General features: G+C 46.5%; 1 protein-coding gene across 2 annotated transcripts in view; it reads left to right on the forward strand.

The window, feature by feature from the left end:
• vps13d (vacuolar protein sorting 13 homolog D) overlaps nucleotides 1-20,950 on the forward strand; it is a 64,931-nt gene that overhangs the window by 1,081 nt on the left and 42,900 nt on the right. For both annotated transcript variants that reach the window (XM_042303928.1, XM_042303929.1), the window contains exons 2-22: nucleotides 1,252-1,460; nucleotides 1,690-1,767; nucleotides 2,584-2,774; nucleotides 3,650-3,730; nucleotides 3,826-3,942; nucleotides 4,028-4,868; nucleotides 5,241-5,408; nucleotides 5,827-5,957; nucleotides 6,057-6,123; nucleotides 6,240-6,419; nucleotides 12,248-12,378; nucleotides 12,584-12,716; nucleotides 12,903-15,182; nucleotides 15,324-15,478; nucleotides 15,699-16,805; nucleotides 16,955-17,045; nucleotides 17,242-17,368; nucleotides 17,536-17,716; nucleotides 18,432-18,614; nucleotides 20,127-20,337; nucleotides 20,466-20,682. In XM_042303928.1, coding sequence (XP_042159862.1) covers nucleotides 1,364-1,460; nucleotides 1,690-1,767; nucleotides 2,584-2,774; nucleotides 3,650-3,730; nucleotides 3,826-3,942; nucleotides 4,028-4,868; nucleotides 5,241-5,408; nucleotides 5,827-5,957; nucleotides 6,057-6,123; nucleotides 6,240-6,419; nucleotides 12,248-12,378; nucleotides 12,584-12,716; nucleotides 12,903-15,182; nucleotides 15,324-15,478; nucleotides 15,699-16,805; nucleotides 16,955-17,045; nucleotides 17,242-17,368; nucleotides 17,536-17,716; nucleotides 18,432-18,614; nucleotides 20,127-20,337; nucleotides 20,466-20,682 — 6,767 coding nt within the window. In that variant the 5' untranslated portion in view covers nucleotides 1,252-1,363. The remainder of the gene's footprint in view (nucleotides 1-1,251; nucleotides 1,461-1,689; nucleotides 1,768-2,583; nucleotides 2,775-3,649; nucleotides 3,731-3,825; nucleotides 3,943-4,027; nucleotides 4,869-5,240; nucleotides 5,409-5,826; nucleotides 5,958-6,056; nucleotides 6,124-6,239; nucleotides 6,420-12,247; nucleotides 12,379-12,583; nucleotides 12,717-12,902; nucleotides 15,183-15,323; nucleotides 15,479-15,698; nucleotides 16,806-16,954; nucleotides 17,046-17,241; nucleotides 17,369-17,535; nucleotides 17,717-18,431; nucleotides 18,615-20,126; nucleotides 20,338-20,465; nucleotides 20,683-20,950) is intronic.

Here is a 20,950-nt window from a genome sequence, read left to right on the forward strand (position 1 = left end):
GTCCCATCATACATCCTGATATTACCAGGTTCTGATCAATAGATGGTGCTGTTCATGCTATTAGGTGAAAAGTTTGTAAGAACCCCCCCTCTCAATGCTAACAGGGTACTACAAAATGACATTGGTTTCCTAAGCCTGTGAGCAGTCTATTGACATTGTATGACAGCAACTCATGCTTTAGTTTTGTTCGCCACTGTTCCAAATGCAAATCTTTTAGCATTTGTGGCACAAATCCAATGCAATTCAATGCTACCTATGTTAGTATTTTCACACTTAATGTTCAAATCATCCTAAAGTATCTGAAAATTAATTAAGGCAATAATGCTACTTATAGATTTGGATATGAATTTTGAAAATGGAAATATAGGTACCATTGACATGCATTGGATTTGTTACAAATTATAAAACGTTTGCATTTAAAACATTGGCCAGGTAAACAAAACCAAAACATGGGTTGCTGTCATACCTTGTCCATAGACTGCTTAAACTAATATGTAAAAAATGTTTTTTTTAAATCACCTAATAGCAGGAACAGCACCATCTAGTTTTTAGAACTTGATATTAACAGGATGCAGGATATGACATAAACCTAACAACTTCAATGACACATTTCTCTGAGGAAGAAACAATACTCTGAGCCACAGCTCCATACTACTTGTCAGACATAGAAAACTAATACTGTATACTCGTAGTTGGGATTGGCTGGGGTGTGTGGGGTCCATGGGTGGATTTTGACAATTTCTTTGGATTCCTCATGTCTTACTCACTGTTAGAAAAAGTTTGGTCCAAATTGGATGTTGGGTTCTATATTTATTAAATATTATATGAATCCTATACAAATGTCCAATTTGGGTGCAATCCATTAGCTTAATTTCTCAGATAAAATCAGAAACGATTTCAGAACAATCTGAGATGGTGGGTGTCCTGGCTTGCTGAAATGACATTGAATATTGGCCCATTAGCTTGGCATTTGTGTAGAGTTAGCTCTAAAATTAATGCCAAACTTGAGTCAATGTTTTGGAAAGTTGGTAGCATGCTAGTTGGCTACTGTCAGATTTAGTATCTAGGGTAGCTGTCAGGGAAACTGCCATAGTATGACCGTTGTGAAGAGCACCATCAGGTGTTAAGATTGCATTGCAACATAACTTTGTTCTAAATAATGTGTGTTGCCTCATACCAGTTCACTATAGAATGAGGACTCGAGCCATGCTGCTTTAATGTTTGGTTGTCTTTACCTTTTTCTTTTACCAGATTTCATGTTATTCTGGAGAGGCTGCCACTCCAAGATTCCAGACCTTTTCATCCAAGATTTCCCCCCACACCTTCCCCACAAAGCCCCACTCCCTCTCCCTGACCCCTCATAATGTTGGAGGGACTTGTTGCCTGGGTACTCAACACATACCTAGGCAAATATGTCAGCAACCTAAATACAGACCAGCTCTCCATCGCCCTCCTCAAAGGTACCCTGTCTGTCTGTCTGTCTGTCTGTCTGTTTGGCTGCCTCAGGGTGTCCACCATCAGTTTCTATGATGACATCATCCTCGCTCTTACCCTCATTGAATTTGACAGCTCTTCAACGTGCTATGCTACCAGAATCCCTGCAGTATACAATATAGCACAATAAATATCGTAATGTATCATGCATTTACTGTAGCTGTAGCACTGTATCTGAAACCCTTGTCTTCCTAGGGGCGGTGGAGCTGGAGAACCTTCCCTTAAGGAAAGATGCCCTCCGAGAGTTTGATCTGCCCTTTGAGGTCAAAGCAGGTGAGTGATCCATCAAAAAGCCTGACTGATAAAAGGTTATCATTGAAAACATTCACAAGACCTATATAAAAAATATATATAATTAAACTCAATATGCCCAATATGAGTTATTATGAGTTGAGCAAAAGATTGGCCTTAATTCCTGGGCACTCACCACACTTATCTCCAGTCCTTGCTCTTCAATACTGCTTGTTTGACCTTTTGTTCACTAAAAGAATGTCAACAATCAGTGTTATTTAGTCTGGTAACAAGCATGCACCCATAATGGCAAAGGAAATAAATAAAAAACATTTTTTTCACCTTTATTTAACCAGGTAAGCTAGTTGAGATCAAGTTCTCATTTGCAACTGCGACCTGGCCAAGATAAAGATAAATGGTTCAACATGCCTTTCTTTCAACCAAACCAGTGATTGGTTTAATTGTTAAGACTAGCTGGATGGTAAGTGGCTGTGTAGTCAGTGCAGCACAGTGATTAGTATGACAACAGTCTACAGTTCTTAGACCTACAATAATAAATACACAACAGCAACACAATGCATTTCACACAGTACATGACAGCTATACTGAGAAAGTATGCAAGTTCACAAAAGTCCTATTTGAGGTTGAGCAATGTTCATTTAGTCACTTCAAATGAATGTTATCTCAGCTTTTATGTCGTTTATCTTCATTATTTGATTTGAAGTTAGTGTATTGATAAGGAGAAGGGGCACCATTGTTATCTTCAGTAACTTCTTTACTAAGATAAATCAAGACACAATACACAGAGAATTATGAGTACTGTAGTACTTCATGCTACACCATGTTTTCGCTCTCCAGGCTTCATTGGGAAGATCACACTCCAGATCCCGTTCTACCGGCCCCACAGTGACCCCTGGGTCATCTCCATGTCCCAGCTCAACCTCATCATCGGCCCGGTCCGACCCCAGGAGTATGACAAGGAGACGGAGAGGGAGGCCGAGCGCGAACGCAAGAAACAGCTGCTCAAGGCACTAGAGGACAAGTGGAAGGTGTGTGGGAATGGTGGCAAGAATCAGGCTCTGCTGTATTCTTATCTGTAGACTGTGTATGTATGCAGTATACAAAACATTATGAACACCTGCATTTTCCCTGACATAGACTGCCCATGTGAATCCAGGTGAAAGCTATGATCCCTTATTGATGTCACTTGTTAAATCCACTTCAGTCACTGTAGATGAAGGGGAGGAAATGGCTTAAAGAATAATTTTAAAGTCTTGAGGCAATTAAAACATGGATTGTGTATGTGTGCCATTCAGAGGTGGAATGTGCAAGACAGAAAATTGAAGTGCTTTTGAACAGGGTATGCTAGTAGGTGCCAGGCGCACCGTTTTTTGTCAAGAACTGTAATGCTGCTGGGTTTTTCACGGTCAACAGTGTCCCGTGTGTATCTAGAACAGTCCACCAGCCAACTTGACACAACTGTGGGAAGCATTGGAGTCAGCATGGGCCAGCATCCCTGTGGAATGCATTCGACAACTTGAAGATTCCATGCCCCAACAAATTATTAGGAAGGTTATAATAAGGTGTTAATAAGGTTTTGAAAACTCAGTGTTTGTATGTAGACAGTTGCATTACTGTACTTAAAACACAGGTCACTATGCATTAGTCTTTATCTTATAAATGTGATTTATTGATTGCATGTAATCAATATGGCCTTACTTTTGGAATCATTGTATTATGCTATTGCAGTGAAGAGTGGATTGCTTCCTACTTTTGCTGTGAAATTATATGTATCCAAGAGGTCCACCAAGCCGCAGTTTACATATGATTGTGATATGTACAGTATCTTCAGCATTGTAATGATAGGGACATGTTGCTCATTAGACAACTAGTCAATGTTTTGATTGATGTACCTTTCCCTCAGAGCGAGTGTGAACAGAAAGGAGAGTCCTACTGGTACTCTGTCACTGCCTCTGTAGTCACCAGGATCGTGGAGAACATCGAGGTAAAATATCACATTCCTTTGGGACATGTCATTGCAATCCACTTGACTTGTGTTTAGAATCAGAACTGACTTTTCCCTTTGGGGTTCCTCTTCAGCTAAAGATACAAGATGTCCACTTGCGATTTGAGGATGACTTGACCAACCCAGGGAAGCCATTTTGCTTTGGTGTCTGCATCAACAACGTATCTGCACAGAACTCTTCAATAGAACCGGTAAGAAACATGTGCCATCGCTTGCCATATCAAGTGGGTATTGGCTGCTCAATCTAATAGTGAGTGTGTTCCTCCTTCTTTACAGGCACAAAGGCTCATGCGGCAAAAGCAACTGGAGATTAAAGAATTCAGCGTCTATTGGGACACAGTGTCGAGCATGTTGGGCGATCTCCCCGCCAATGAGATTCAGGAGGCCATGACCAAGTGCATGCAGAGCCGAGAGCACCAGTATATCTTTGAGCCGGTGTGTGCCTCGGTGCTGCTGAGGAGGAATGCCTCCAAGGAGCCTCTGAGGTCTCGCAACGTGCCCCGCATCGAGGGCCAGGTTCAGCTGAAGCCTCTATCCCTACGACTGTCACAGGTGCAGTACCAGCAGATCATGGCCTTCCTCAAAGAGCTGGACCGCAGGGAAAGGGAGATGATGTTCCGCCAGTGGAGACCCAAAGTACCCGTCATCGGAAACTGCCGGCATTGGTGGATGTTTGCCATCCAGGCCAACCTGAGTGAGATTCGAGAGCAGAGGCGGAGGGGGAACTGGGAGTTTGCCCTGCAGAGGGCACGGGATGCCCAGCTTTACACCAACCTCTACTTCCAGAGGCTTAAAGGAGCCCCCCTCACCCCCCCGGAGGAGTGTGAATTGCAGAGAGTGGAGGATGAGCAGAATCTGGAGGAGTTGCAGAGCCTTAGGGGAGTTGTCCACGACTGCTTCCGCAAACAGGAGGAAATCGCAGAGAGTGTGAGAGAACCTATCGCTGAGAGCCCACCACCCTGTTCTCCCACAGAGAGCTCCATCCCCAAGAGTGGCAGCTCTGGCATGATCCAGTACCTGCAGTCTTGGTTCCCTGGCTGGGGCGGCTGGTACGGAGCGTACCCTGAGACGGGCCCTGATGAGCTCCTACCAGGCCCTGGCACCTGGGATATGCTGGGTAAGCACTAAGGGGCAAATTCTAACTTTCACTTAGTCATGCATTGATGTCAATGGGAGACTGAACAGCTTTTCTCCCGGGTTGTGGAACAATTTTTTTTATATATGTTGCCATTGAGTGAGTGTAGTCAAAATAATGGGATAGCCCTTTAATACTAAAGAGACAGCAAATACTATGTTGGAGTGTAGTACAGATGCAGTCTGTGTCTTTTAAGGACGTCACACTCTCTCAGTTGAAAATGGTTGCTTTTCCCCCCTTGCCTATTCCCTATACATTTGTATCCCACTGTAAGGGACAAAAAGTCACAGTGCCATGTCTCACTCGGTTCCAACCTAATCAACCAGATGGTGTCCCCCTCTGTCCCCTATACAGAGGAGGATCTGTTTGACCCTCTGGAGGACTCTCAGACCCTCAACACCTTCACCAGGAGAGACCACCTTTTTGCCCGGCTAGAGTTCCAACTGGAGAAGGGAGCCGTCACCCTTTTCCACCAAGACAAGAGGGGAGCTGAGAGCGGCGTCATCGAGTTGAAGTTCTCAGGTACAGCATGGTGTCCAAAATGGCACCCTATTTCTTATATATAGCACACTACTTTTGCCCAGAGCCATAGGGGAATAGAGTGCCATTTCGGATGCAGATTTACTTTATAGTAGACTCCCCTCCCAAATTTTTTATTTATTTTTTATTTCACCTTTATTTAACCAGGTAGGCTAGTTGAGAACAAGTTCTCATTTACAACTGCGACCTGGCCAAGATAAAGCATAGCAGTGTGAGCAGACAACACAGAGTTACACATGGAATAAATGTGACATGTGACATGTGACATGGAATAAATACTGATATTTGTTTGAGAACATAAGTTGATTGAGAATGCATGCTCATATGGGTAGTGGGTGCGGTGTGATAATGATTGATGGTTTGCCCTGAACAATGCTGTAACGGTGTCTCCTTATCTCAGAGGTGAAGGTGGGAGTGGAGTCTCTGCCCCGCTCGGAGTCCTCTCTTCTGTCTGTCAAGCTGGGGGGCTTATTCCTCAGAGACCTCACCACCCAGGGCACCATCTTCCCCTTCCTTGTTTCCCCCAAACCGGTGAGGGAGCAGCAGGCCCGTTTGAGTTGAACATGTGAATAGATTGAACCTGTGCTATATGTACAGAATATTAATATGTCATTGTTATCTTCCTAAAAGGACCAGGTTGTGGTTGCCATAAACCAGCCTTTTGGCCAGCCTAGCGGTGCTGAAACGAGCAGCTCAGGTGAGTGTTTAAGTTTACAAGAAGATTGCAAAATGCATTAATCACTTGATAAATTAATTAATGTTATTTCATGAAATGGAATGTAAATACAATAAAAGTTGATATTTTTTGGCCAGTCCCTAGCTCAGAGTCATCGGCGTCCCCTGTGTTTGAGATGATATACGAGCGCAACCCGGTTAGGTGTAAATTTGAGCGGAGACTGGAGGTGAACACTAGCCCTCTGAACATCATCTACAACCCTCAGGCCATTAAGAAAGTCACTGAGTTCTTCTACAAAGGAAGAGTCCACACCTCAGGTAAGATATAGATGGATATAGATATCTCTCTGTGTGTGTGTGTGTGTGTGTGTGTGTGTGTGTGTGTGTGTGTGTGTGTGTGTGTGCGTGCATGCATACAGTTGAAGTCGGAAGTTTACATACACCTTAGTCAAATACATTTAAACTCAACACAATTCCTGACATTTAATCCTAGTAAAAATTCCCTGTTTTACGTCAGTTAGGATCACCACTTTATTTTAAGAATGTGAAATGTCAGAATAATAGTAGAGTGATTTATTTAAGCTTTTATTTCTTTCATCACATTCCCAGTGGGTCAGAAGTTTACATACACTCAATTAGTATTTGGTAGCATTGCCTTTAAATTGTTTAACTTGGGTCAAAATGTTGGGTAGCCTTCCACAAGCTTCCCACATTAAGTTGGGTGAATTTTGGCCCATTCCTCCTGACAGTGCTGGAGTAACTGAGTCAGGTTTGTAGGCCTCCTTGCTCGCACATGCTTTTTCAGTTCTGCCCACAAATTTTCTATGGGATTGAAGTCAGGGCTTTGTGATGGCCACTCCAATACCTTGACTTTGTTGTCCTCAAGCCATTTGGCCACAACTTTGGAAGTATTCTTGGGGCCATTGTCCATTTGGAAGACCCAAGCTTTAACTGATGTCTTGAGATGTTGCTTCAATATATCCACATAATCTTCCTTCCTCACGAAGCCATCTATTTTGTGAAGTGCACCAGTCCCTCTTGCAGCAAGGCACCCCCAAAACATGATGCTGCCACCCCCGTGCTTCACGGTTGGGATGGTGTTCTTTGGCTTGCAAGCCTCCCCCTTTTTCCTCCAAACATAACAAGGGTCATTATGGCCAAACAATTCTATTTTTGTTTCATCAGACCAGAGGACATTTCTCCAAAAGGTACGATCTTTGTAACCATGTGCAGTTGCAAACCGTAGACTGGCTTTTTTTATGGAGGTTTTGGAGCAGTGGCTTCTTACTTGCTGTGTGGCTTTTCAGGTTATGTCGATATAGGACTCGTTTTACTATGGATATAGATACTTTTGTACCTGTTTCCTCCAGCATCTTCACAAGGTCCTTTGCTGTGGTTCTGGGATTAATTTGCACTTTTCGTATCAAAGTATGTTCATCTCTAGGAGACAGAACATGTCTCCTTCCTGATCCATTTGACGGCTGCGTGGACCCATGGTGTTTATACTTGCGTACTATTGTTTGTACAGATGAACGTTGTACCTTCAGGCGTTTGGAAATTGCTCCCAAGGATGAACCAGACTTGTGGAGGTCTACAATTGTCAATTAACCTATCAGAAGCTTCTAAAGCCATGCCATACTTTTCTGGAATTTTCCAAGCTGTTTAAAGACACAGTCAACTTAGTGTATGTAAACTTCTGACCCACTGGAATTGTGATACAGTGAATTATAAGTGAAATAATCTGTGTGTATATGACATTTTTGCAAATTTCTTAGAAATATATACACACACCTTATGTATGTATGTGTCAAATCTAAATCTCAAATCTAATTTTATTTGTCACATACACATGGTTAGCAGATGTTAATGCGAGTGTAGCGAAATGCTTGTGCTTCTAGTTCCGACAATGCAGTAATAACGAGCAAGTAATCTAACTAACAATTCCAAAAAAAACTACTGTCATACACAGTGTAAGGGGATAAAGAATATGTACATAAGGATATATGAATGAGTGATGGTACAGAGCAGCATAGGCAAGATACAGTAGATGATATCGAGTACAGTATATACATATGAGATAAGTATGTAAACCAAGTGGCATAGTTAAAGTGGCTAGTGATACATGTATTACATAAGGATGCAGTCGATGATATAGAGTACAGTATCAACGTATGCATATGAGATGAACAATGTAGGGTAAGTAACATTATATAAGGTAGCATTGTTTAAAGTGGCTAGTGATATATTTACATCATTTCCCATCAATTCCCATGATTAAAGTGGCTGGAGTAGAGTCAGTGTCATTGACAGTGTGTTGGCAGTAGCCACTCAATGTTAGTGGTGGCTGTTTAACAGTCTGATGGCCTTGAGATAGAAGCTGTTTTTCAGTCTCTCGGTCCCAGCTTTGATGCACCTGTACTGACCTCGCCTTCTGGATGGCAGCGGGGTGAACAGGCAGTGGCTCGGGTGGTTGATGTCCTTGATGATCTTTATGGCCTTCCTGTAGCATCGGGTGGTGTAGGTGTCCTGGAGGGCAGGTAGATTGCCCCCGGTGATGCGTTGTGCAGACCTCACTACCCTCTGGAGAGCCTTACGGTTGAGGGCGGTGCAGTTGCCATACCAGGCGGTGATACAGCCCGCCAGGATGCTCTCGATTGTGCATCTGTAGAAGTTTGTGAGTGCTTTTGGTGACAAGCCGAATTTCTTCAGCCTCCTGAGGTTGAAGAGGCGCTGCTGCGCCTTCCTCACGATGCTGTCTGTGTGAGTGGACCAATTCAGTTTGTCTGTGATGTGTATGCCGAGGAACTTAAAACTTGCTACCCTCTCCACTACTGTTCCATCGATGTGGATGGGGGTGTTCCCTCTGCTGTTTCCTGAAGTCCACAATCATCTCCTTAGTTTTGTTGACGTTGAGTGTGAGGTTATTTTCCTGACACCACACTCCGAGGGCCCTCACCTCCTCCCTGTAGGCCGTCTCGTCGTTGTTGGTAATCAAGCCTACCACTGTTGTGTCGTCCGCAAACTTGATGATTGAGTTGGAGGCGTGCATGTCCACGCAGTCGTGGGTGAACAGGGAGTACAGGAGAGGGCTCAGAACGCACCCTTGTGGGGCCCCAGTGTTGAGGATCAGCGGGGAGGAGATGTTGTTGCCTACCCTCACCACCTGGGGGCGGCCCGTCAGGAAGTCCAGTACCCAGTTGCACAGGGCGGGGTCGAGACCCAGGGTCTCGAGCTTGATGACGAGCTTGGAGGGTACTATGGTGTTGAATGCCGAGCCGTAGTCGATGAACAGCATTCTCACATAGGTATTCCTCTTGTCCAGATGGGTTAGGGCAGTGTGCAGTGGACCTCTGTGGACCTATTTGGGCGGTAAGCAAATTGGAGTGGGTCAAGGGTGTCAGGTAGGGTGGAGGTGATATGGTCCTTGACTAGTCTCTCAAAGCACTTCATGATGACGGATGTGAGTGCTACGGGGCGGTAGTCGTTTAGCTCAGTTACCTTAGCTTTCTTGGGAACAGGAACAATGGTGGCCCTCTTGAAGCATGTGGGAACAGCAGACTGGTATAGGGATTGATTGAATATGTCCGTAAACACACCGGCCAGCTGGTCTGCGCATGATCTGAGGGCGCGGCTGGGGATGCCGTCTGGTCCTGCAGCCTTGCGAGGGTTAACACGTTTAAATGTCTTACTCACTTCGGCTGCAGTGAAGGAGAGACCGCATGTTTCCGTTGCAGGCCGTGTCAGTGGCACTGTATTGTCCTCAAAGTGGGCAAAAAGTTATTTAGTCTGCCTGGGAGCAAGACATCCTGGTCCGTGACTGGGCTGGGTTTCTTCCTGTAGTCCGTGATTGACTGTAGACCCTGCCACATACCTCTTGTGTCTGAGCCGTTGAATTGAGATTCTACTTTGTCTCTGTACTGGCGCTTAGCTTGTTTGATAGCCTTGCGGAGGGAATAGCTGCACTGTTTGTATTCAGTCATGTTACCAGACACCTTGCCCTGATTAAAAGCAGTGGTTCGTGCCTTCAGTTTCACACGAATGCTGCCATCAATCCACGGTTTCTGGTTAGGGAATGTTTTAATCGTTGCTATGGGAACGACATCTTCAACGCACGTTCTAATGAACTCGCACACCGTATCAGCGTATTCGTCAATGTTGTTGTCTGACGCAATACGAAACATCTCCCAGTCCACGTGATGTAAGCAGTCTTGGAGTGTGGAGTCAGCTTGGTCGGACCAGCGTTGGACAGACCTCAGCGTGGGAGCTTCTTGTTTTAGTTTCTGTCTGTAGGCAGGGATCAACAAAATGGAGTCGTGGTCAGCTTTTCCGAAAGGGGGCGGGGCAGGGCCTTATATGCGTCGCGGAAGTTAGAGTAACAATGATCCAGGGTCTTTCCACCCCTGGTTGCGCAATCGATATGCTGATAAAATTTAGGGAGTCTTGTTTTCAGATTAGCCTTGTTAAAATCCCCAGCTACAATGAATGCAGCCTCCGGATAAATCGTTTCCAGTTTGCAGAGAGTTAAATAAAGTTCGTTCAGAGCCATCGATGTGTCTGCTTGGGGGGGATATATACGGCTGTGATTATAATCGAAGAGAATTCTCTTGGTAGATAATGCGGTCTACATTTGATTGTGAGGAATTCTAAATCAGGTGAACAGAAGGATTTGAGTTCCTGTATGTTTCTTTCATCACACCATGTCACGTTGGCCATAAGACATACGCCCCCGCCCGTCTTCTTACCAGAAAGATGTTTGTTTCTGTCGGCGCGATGCGTGGAGAAACCCGCTGGCTGCACCGCTTCGGATTGCGTCTCTCCAGTTAGCCATGTTTCCGTGAAGCAGAGAACGTTACAGTCTCTGATGTCCCTCTGGAATGCTACCCTTGCTCGGATTTCATCAACCTTGTTGTCAAGAGACTGGACATTGGCAAGAAGAATGCTAGGGAGTGGTGCACGATGTGCCCGTCTCCGGAGTCTGACCAGAAGACCGCTTCGTTTCCCTCTTTTTCTGAGTCGTTTTTTTTTTGGTCGCTGCATGTAATCCACTCCGTGGCACTGGTTGTAAGGCAGAACACAGGATCCGCATCGCGAAAGACATATTCTTGGTCGTACTGATGGTGAGTTGACGCTGATCTTATATTCAGTAGTTCTTCTCGGCTGTATGTAAAGAAACCTAAGATGACCTGGGGTACTAGTGTAAGAAATAACACGTAAAAAAACAAAAAACTGCATAGTTTCCTAGGAACGCGAAGCGAGGCGGCCATCTCTGTCGGCGCCGGAAGTACTCCGTGTGTGTGTGTGTGTGTGTGTGTGTGTGTGTGTGTGTATATATACACATCTGTGTGTGTGTATATATACACACACATATCAAAAACAGGTTTGGACATTTTTGCAAATGTATTAAAATTAAAAAACTGATATCACAAGTATTCAGACCCTTTACTCAGTACTTTGTTGAAGTACCTCTGGCAATGATTACAGCCTCAATTCTTCTTGGGTATGGCGTTACAAGCTTGGTACACCTGTATTTGGGGAGTTTCTCGCATTCTTCTCTGCAGATCCTCCCAAGCTCTGTCAGGTTGGATGGGGAGCGTCGCTGCACAGCTATTTTCAGGTCTCTCCAGAGATGTTTGATCGTGTTTTAAGTCCGGTCTCTAGCTGGGCCACTCAAGAACATTCAGAGACTTGTCCCAAAGCCACTCCTGCGTTGTCTTGGCTGTGTGCTTAGGGTCATTGTCCTGTTGGAAGGTGAACCTTTGCCCCAGTGGATGCTGTCCTGAGCGCTCTGGAGCAGGTTTTCATCAAGGATCTCGCTGTACTTTGCTCCGAACATTTCTAAAAACCTGTTTTCGCTTGGTCTTTATTGGGCTATTGTGTGTAGATTGATTAGGAAAACATTTCATCTATTTTTGAACAAGGCTGTAATGTAACAAAATGTGGAAAAAGGAAAGGGTATGAATACTTTCCGAAGGCACTGTATGTATCCACCACACGGCAGTGTTTGCCCTTTTGTTGATGAGCCAGAAGGGTGGGATGTAAGGGCTGTATCTAGCACTGTAGTCTATATTTCCCATGTGCTCAGGAAACAATATTTCCATTCTGAGGAAAATAAAAGGTTTTAAAATATATTATGGTCTGTTTGTCAGGTTTTGGGTACCAGTCGGAGCTAGAGGTGAGAGTGGCGGAAGCTGCCAGGAGGCAATACAACAAGCTCAAGATGCAGACCAAGGCGGAGATCAGACAAACCCTCGACCAGCTACTAGTGGGAGAGTTCATTGTAATAACTTTTGACTTCTTTCCTCTCACACCATGTGTCATTCTAATGTTGTAGTTGAACTGTGAAGTTGATGATATGATCATTGATCACATAATTAATGGTTATTGTATATTGGAAAAAGAATTCCTCCTTTTTTAAGTGTCTGTAATTGGTTTATACTAATGTTGTGTGTGACTTTGTACTTTTGCTCTATTTGACATTACAGGAGAACAGTAAGCGCTGGACTATGAAGTTGGATATCTGTGCCCCCCAGGTGATCTTCCCAGATGACTTCCAGTCACAGGACCCCATGTTAGTGGTGGTTGACCTGGGACGGATTCTCCTCACTAACTCACAAGGTAAAATTAGCTCACGTCTTCGCACAACACATTTGACTAAGCTGATTCTTTCAAAGGTAGACTAAGCACAGTCTGCAGTCTTGTGAAATGGTTGTTGTTGCAGGAAGTTCTTTCTGTAATTTTTCTTTGTCTATATTGTATTAAAGATATTCTGTTTAAAATGTACGTTTTATTTTCTCTTTAAAGATGACACTAAAACAAAGTCGAAGACCACTCAGCCGGAGGGGGAGGAGTATAACAGTGATGAAGAGTACCAGACTCCGCTGGCCACACCCCCAAATTCTCCACCCCCTGAAATGGAGACTGAGTTCAAAGACCAGAACAAGTACCCCCAGCTCGCAAGCCTTAAATCCCCCGAGGGGGTCCAGGCCTTCAGCAGAAACCTCTACGAGAAGTACTCTCTATCCTTCAAGGACCTGCAGATCATGGTGGGACGCTACAAAGACAACTGGAAGCACCTGCAGGAGAGCGAGGTGGGGCCCACCCACGTGGTTGAGAAGTTTAACGTGCTGCTGGAGCTGGAGCAGAGGCTGCGCTACACCTCAGACCCCCAGCTCCCTGGGGCTGTGCTTTCCGGGACCCTGCCAGATCTTAAGGTCCACATCAACCTGGAGAAGATGACCGCCCTCAGGAGCTGCCTGGCCCGACTGGGCAGCCCAGCTGAGGAGGACGAGAGCCAGGAGAAAGCAGAGAGCGTCAAGACGCCTGACCCCTCCAACCTGCGCCATGAGAAGATCTTCCAGAGGGAGGACAGCCAGTGGAAGCTCCAGGGCTCGGCCAAGAACCTTACCCAGAGCGTGATGACACTGGAGCAGCACACGAGGGAGGTCCTGGTGGAGTCACGCCTCCTCCTGGCTGAGTTCAACATCAACTACATGCAGCTGGGCGTGGAGAGCAACGGACGATACATCTCCGTCCTTAAGGTCTTCGGCACCAATGCCCATTTTGTGAAGCGGCCTTACGACGCAGAGGTGTCCCTCACCGTCCATGGCCTGCTGCTGGTGGACACGCTACAGACCTATGGCTCCGACTTTGACCTCCTGGTGGCCTCCCACAAGCACCTGAGCTTCGATGTGCCTACTGGCAGCCTCCGAGAGAGCCAGCCCTCCTCCCCTGCCGGGCCCGAAGGGATGTCGCCCGAGCACCCTGCCCTCCACCGAGACTCCTCCTCTGGGTTACTCTTCGACAGATCCTCCCCGTTCAGCTCCTTCCTCAGAGACCAGGAGGCCCTCATCAAACTGGAGTACCAGTTTGTCAGCTCCGACTGCCCCTCCATGAACCTGGACAGCTCCCTCCAGGTGACCACTATGCAGGTCAACAACCTGGACATCATCCTCAACCCGGAGACCATGGTGGAGCTGCTCAAGTTCCTCCAGAAGTCTTTCCCCAAGGAGGAGAGCCCCTTGGCCCAGCAGCCATCGCCCCTTCCGGCGGGCCAGGGCCAGGAGGGTCAGGAGGAGACCTACCAGTCCACCTATGACCAGAACAAGGAGCTGACTGTGGAGATCCACAGGTTGAACCTGCTTCTGCTGAGGACTGTGGCCACTGGCAGCGTACTGGGTGGAGAGAAGAAAGGCTTGAAGATCGCCACGGCCAGTGTCAATGGCACTAAGGTCAACGTGTCCATGGGCAGCCGGCTGGATGTCAATGGCTCGCTGGGCTCTATCCAGCTAGTAGACTTGACCCAGGAGGGCGGCCGGAGCCAGTTTGTGGTCAGCATTGGCAACGTAGAAGATGACCCCTCGGCAGCAGGAGGCGTAGCCTTCTTCTGTGGCTCTGAAGGAGCCCCCTCAGAGGCGTTGAACTTCCGACTTCTGGAGCGCTCCCAGGGGGAGTGCTCATTAACACTGCAGATGGCCTCACTGCACTACAACCACTCCGCCAAGTTCCTGAAGGAGCTGAGCCTCTCGGCCAACGAGCTGGAGGACAACTTCCGCTCCATGCTCAAGACAGCCGCCACCAAGGTGTCCACGGTGCTGGCAACCAAGACGGCCGAGTACAGCGGCATGGTCTCCCTGTTTGAGACGCCGTCGCGGCGCTCCAGGACCCAGAGCCAGAGCAACTGGAGCAACTATCCGTTTGAGGATGAAGAGGATTTGAGCGTGCAGGAGGAAGAACCCACCATAGACTCGTTTATGGTCAAGCTGATCCTCAATGTCAGCATCGAGTCACCAGTCGTGTCCATTCCCCGTAAACCTGGTCACCCCGAGCTCCTGGTGGGTCACCTGGGGAGTATCACCATCCAGAACTTTGTTGCCGGGCAGGACTCGGAAGGGGAGAGACTACAGGTGCTAGTGAAGGATATCCGGCTCTACTCACTCAATACCAGTCACCTTGTGTTGAGGAAGGTAGCTAGAACTGACAGCAGTTCCTCTAACCAATCTCCTTCTCACAACGGAAATATCAATCAGGACGAGTCACAGTTTACTCGCCATGACTTCTTTGAATATCTGAGTCGGGGAAAAGGTGAGGAGAAATTATTAGAATGGGAAGTGAAGAGTTTCCCCACCATTTCCTTTCAATTGTTTTGCTATATTTAGAGTTACTGTATTGTTGTATTACTGTGTTGGGTTGTTATGATAACTCCCACTTGTCTCTCTCTCTCAGCCTTCCATATTCTGAAAGACACCACCATTCAGTTCACCCTGGAGAAAGTTCCTCCCATTGATGAGGATACCCAGTTCACCTTCCTAACCACAGACGAGCCCTATAACAGCACAGGGTTACTTCGGGTGGAGGGCAAGTTTGTCAATGCAGTACAGGTATACTTTTCTCACATTTGTGACTTACTGCTCATCTCAAATGTATTTTCTTTGCGTCTTTGACTGAATCAAATGACCCGAGTAGAATTAAATGTCTTAAATATTTTTAAATATAGATATTAAATATTTTCTGTTGTTTTCTATTGCAATGAGGGTAGAGGTTTGCAAATGTTTACTGTCTATTTTGTTTTTAGATGATGTTTTGACTTTGTGCTCTCAGGTGTTCCTGGCCAAGCCTGTGTATGAGCAGGTTCTACAGACACTGGATAACCTTCCCCTCACTGAGCCCCAGAGATTGACGCCCAGCCAGCCTCCCACCCCGCCGCCCCCCACCCCGTCCTCCACCAAACCCCACCGCTTCCCAGATCCCCAGGGTGGGCTCTTTGCCCGGGACCCCCCGCTCATCGGCCTCTCCTACGCCTCCCTGTCCAACTCGCTGTCGTCCCCCAAGCCCCTGCAATCCCACAGTCCCCCGGTGCAGACGCTCTCCTTCACCCAGGTGAGGGCCACCTTCAGGGTGGCAGAGCTCCAGGTGCAGCTGAGTGCTGACCTCAGCCAGGGTTCCCAGGGGCTGGTCAGCCTGCGCTTCCAGGACCTGGAGGGAGACTTTACCAAAGACCACCCCAACTGCCTGTCTGTCCAGCTCACGTTGCGCTCCCTCCTCATGGAGGACCTCCTGGAGCAGAACCCAGAGTCCAAGTACAAGCACCTAATGGTTTCCAGGGGTGCTCCCAAGCCCTCCACATTCAGCCCCAAGGAATACCTGTCCCAGTCGTGCCCATCGGCCTCCAACGCCCTCTACCCTGAGATGCCCCGCTCGCTGCCGGCCCACATGGAGGAGGCCCAGAACGTCTTCCAGCTGTACCAGAGACACCCCAGCACACCGTCGGCCAACAGCCGTAAGAGCGGACCCAAGAAGGACCCTGCCTGCCCCAGCACCCCACCGCCCTCCCCCACCCGCAATACTCCTTCGCCCCACCCTCCGCCCTCCGACTTTGACGAGTCTCTTGTTCACATCAACTTGCTGCTGGTGGACCCGCGCCACCCAGAGTTCCAGAGCCGATACGGTGGCGTGGGGCGGAGCATCGACGTGGACTTCAACTGTCTGGATGTGCTGATCACGCTGCAAACATGGGTGGTCATCCTGGACTTCTTCGGGATCGGCTCCACGGCCAACAACCACGCAGTCAAGGTGCCCTTCCCCCAGCAGCCTATGCCGGGACATCCTCTGTTCCAGCCTGGGAACCCACACAAGCAGGGGGACATGTACCCAGACCTCAGCCAGGAGGAAGTTGCTGAGGTGGTCAACACTAAACTGGATCTCAAGGTACAGTACTCACAGCAGCAGCAATGAAGACGCATCGACATGGCTTTTCGGTGATGTAGTGACAGTTACAAGAAATCTAAATAAATATATAGGTACAATGGTGAGCATGAATACATTTCCTGTATTTAACACCATGTTTTCCTCCTCAGGTCCATGCGCTTGCTCTTGTGCTAAACAAGAAAACCAATGAGCTTGCTAAAGCTAGCGTCTCCAAACTGTCTGCCCACTGGGAAATGATTGGTAGGTAATCAACTTAATGTTGCACTTAGATGTCAACAGTTAAATCATAGCAATTGAAAAAATGGTTGTATGAATATAATACAATATCAATCATGGTACATTCTTATGAAGTATTTAAATTATGGTTTGTTGTATCACACTGTTGAAGAACAATGAGTTTGCATCTCATGCAGTGTGATGTCATCTTATATTTCAGATGGCGACCTAGCATTGCAGGGTAGTCTTGGAAGCCTGTCTCTGAGTGACCTGACCCCACATGGTGACCTCTACAGGGAGCGCTTCACCACGCGAGGCGGAGAGGCCCTTGTCTTCAACATACACAAGTAGGCTAGATTTTCTTTATACAGGAATCACTTCCCTACAGCTACATTAGCTTGACAGCTAGCTCTGGTGCATAAAACAACTTGTAGGTGGTCTTTGACAAAGAAATAGACCTTCATTTTCTCATTGTTTTAACACTGCATCTCACTGACTAGTGGTGTCTCTACAGATACGGGGATCCTGACCCCTGGCTTGAGCGGGAGTGTGACATGAAGGTGTCTCTGCAGATGGCCTCGGTGCAGTATGTCCACACGCAGCGCTTCCAGGCCGAGGTTGTGGCCTTCATTCAGCACTTTACTCAGCTGCAGGATGTCCTGGGCAGGCAGAGAGCCGCAATGGAGGGCCAGGCTGTGAGTACGGCCTTCGGGTCCACTCTGCTTTTCAGTTTCAAGCTTTAGTGTTCCTCAAGGCTGTGTCTGTGATCCACTACTGTTGTCATTATATATGCTACCTCTTGGTGATTTGAAAACATTGTCAACTTTCACTGCTACTTAGACCATACACAGCTGTACATTTTGATGAAACATAGCTAATTGAACTGTAGTGTCTACCCTAGTGTTATGGCATTCCTCCGCCCTACCAACTAAGATGGCTGCAGGTAGCCCAGGGAGTTGTCACCTGCCGTCACCGTCAGGTTGACCTTGGGTCACCTCAAGACAGTATGGCCGTCTCTGTTGCGATCAGACTGGACACTGAGCACCATGTCTGGCCTGCTTATTAAATCCCAACTGACATATGGTACAGGGCACTGCTTTGGACCAGCACACCAGGAGGCATCCAATCTCTCAAGTTTTGTCATTTATGTGCCTCAACATGTATTTTAGATTCAAAGTATCTCAAGAAACAATTTATATATTTTTTTCTTAAAAGATTCAATTGTAATTAATGTAATGAATATTTGGATTGTCCTTTAGCACTTTTACACCTGGTCAGCAGAGACGAGTCTGTAGTATTCAATCCCCTATCCATTTGATCCTAGGAAAATACCAGTCTACCTTAATGTCATTAGCAGAAGCTAAAAAAAGACAACCACCCCCTCACTTATCCCTGCCTCCTTTCCCACAGGTTCGTGAGCGACCTCAGCGGGCGTCCCGTGTGCTGCTGGACATCGAGGCGGGCGCCCCCGTGCTGCTCATCCCCGAGAGCTCGCGCTCGCCGCGCCTCATTGTTGCCAACCTGGGCCAGCTGCGCGTCCATAACTCTTTCCTGCCGGCTGGAACCCATGGTACCTTCTCACTCAGAGACAAGGTAGAGAAACTTACCATGGCCCATACCTTTTTCCCCTCTCTGGTGAGTCCTGACAGCGTGTCTACCGGTCGTCCACATCCCTGCTACTGGACTAATATGGTCGTATTTATGAAGCATTTTACATTACTACATGTTTTCATGTGACAAATGTGATGCAGTGATTTATAACATTTTATAGGCTTATATGATACCTGTTTGAAATGGCAAAACCCTAAATCCATACTTTGTCATCATTGTTTGGCTGCAGAATCGTCGACCACAAACATTCTCCAGTAACAATGCTCATTAGCAAGAGTTGCTTTTTTTGAAGGCACTTTTCTTTATCCCCCATCAGACTTTGAATGAGGTGTGATGTTCGCTGGCGCCTACGTTGTATATTCACCGTTTGTGGTACAATACGTACTTGCATTGTTGTTGTGCGCTCCAGCCTGATGTCTCTTTACTAGTGACATTCAAATGGAAAATGCTTTATGAATACAGGCCTCTGAGTTTTTAATTGAGCATGAGAACGTGGCCACTAGATACTAGCACTGTATGAGGAAATAGTTTTGTATACTTAACTCGTACTAACTTTAGTTGTTTTCTTAACTCTCAAAGTAATGACTGCTTCAGGTGGAGTTTGATGTGGTAGCATAGTGTTTCATCACCATTTTGTATTTTGTTTTGTGAAGAATTTGGTATTGCATGCTAATTCGTACAAGGACCCTTCCCACTACAAGGTACAAGGGCATGTTTTTGGTGTGCTGCTTGGTTTGAGGTGTGAACCGTCTGCCCTCTATCTCAGATGGTTGTTCTGTGGACTTTCAGGGTTAAGTCTTTGTGTGTTTTCTATCCTGAACCACTTGGATCAATTGCCTGGGTGTTTTAAAAAATATATATTTGTGTATTTATTCAGTGTTTTCCTGGTCATTTACTTAAATGGGCAATCAGCAGATGCTACATACATTTTTGGACTTAAAGTATAAATGTAATTCTATGTACACATTGATTCTTGAAAAATATAACTTATGAATGCATCATTAGCTTAGTTCAACTGTCGTTCCCCATTGGACCCAAAATATAAGCTTGTTTTTAAATAAAGTTAATGTTTTCAAATAAAGTGAATGCCAAATTTAAAATTTTAAAAACTATATAGCCTCAACATGGCTAAAACTATAATTGTGATATCATGGATGGTCAGTCCTTGCGTCCATTGCTCTGTCTATGAATTTGAAAGTGGTTGCATTTATCCTGCCACATCACTCAGCTGTTTATAGAAACAGGGCCAGGGAGGATGCTTTGTTATTGTTTCAACTGCTGATTGCCGCTTTAAAGTGATTTTTCAAATTCCCTGTTTAGGCTGGGAAGAGCAATTGCAGCAGTTCCTTCTGACACTATGATCGAGGAACATTATCTAAGTTGTCGTGCGAATTAGGTTTTGTCAGATGTGAAATAATAAGAGAAGGTAAATGTCAATGGTTCTTTCAGATGTTGCAGTGTACGTTCATTAAGCAGTTCATCGTTCTTCCTAAGGATCGCGTGAGGGACAGCCAGTCACAGACTGGACCAGCAACGATTAGTGAGGAGAAGGAGAAGGAGAAGGAGGAGGAGTCACCTGAGAAGCCCAAAACCTCCTCTAGCAGCACCTCCACCCCCACATCCTTTGGTTTCACCCTGGGAAGGCCCCAGGCCCAGCCCGCTGCTGGGAGGATCCCTGGCGAGGATGACCCACCCTTCATCCTGGGTGAGCCCAGTGACCACTAAACTCATATATTCTCTGCAAATGTGTATGAATCGCTGTACTTCAAGTCAATAAATAAATACTTGAAATGAATAGTCAGAATAAGCTTCTTGATGTGTGTGTGTTCCCAGAGGATCATGTGTGTCTGCTGGACTGCATAGCCTTGGACCTTCAGGAGATGGACATCTTTGCTGCGGAGCGTCTGCCCTGCCAGCCTTGGGACAGCGCCGCAGGGAAGCAGCCTGACTCAGACCTGGTCTTCCCCTCCTACTCGGTCCGCCGCACCGCCGCATCTCTGCTCAAGGAGCGCTGCCACCTCAAACTCAAAGTGGAGCGCAACCTGGACAGGTGAGCCTAATATGAAAGATGGGCACTAATAGACATTGTTGGGCTTGCTTCAGCAGCAACATTACTGTTCTCTTGCTTACATAATTGTTACCCACTGGGCAAAACTTGTGTCATTTCAACCATTTTTGTCTGCGGGGTAATGGATCTCTCAATGAGTTAAACTGACTATCTTTGTTGTATGTGTTTGAATGTTGCTGGTAACTATTGATTAATAATAGTTGTTCCTGTGTGCTGATGACTTTTCCAAGTGGGACAAAAAAAAAGATAG

This window comes from Oncorhynchus tshawytscha, linkage group LG22 (assembly GCF_018296145.1).
Source record: "Oncorhynchus tshawytscha isolate Ot180627B linkage group LG22, Otsh_v2.0, whole genome shotgun sequence".
Classification (NCBI taxonomy): Eukaryota; Metazoa; Chordata; class Actinopteri; order Salmoniformes; family Salmonidae; genus Oncorhynchus; species Oncorhynchus tshawytscha.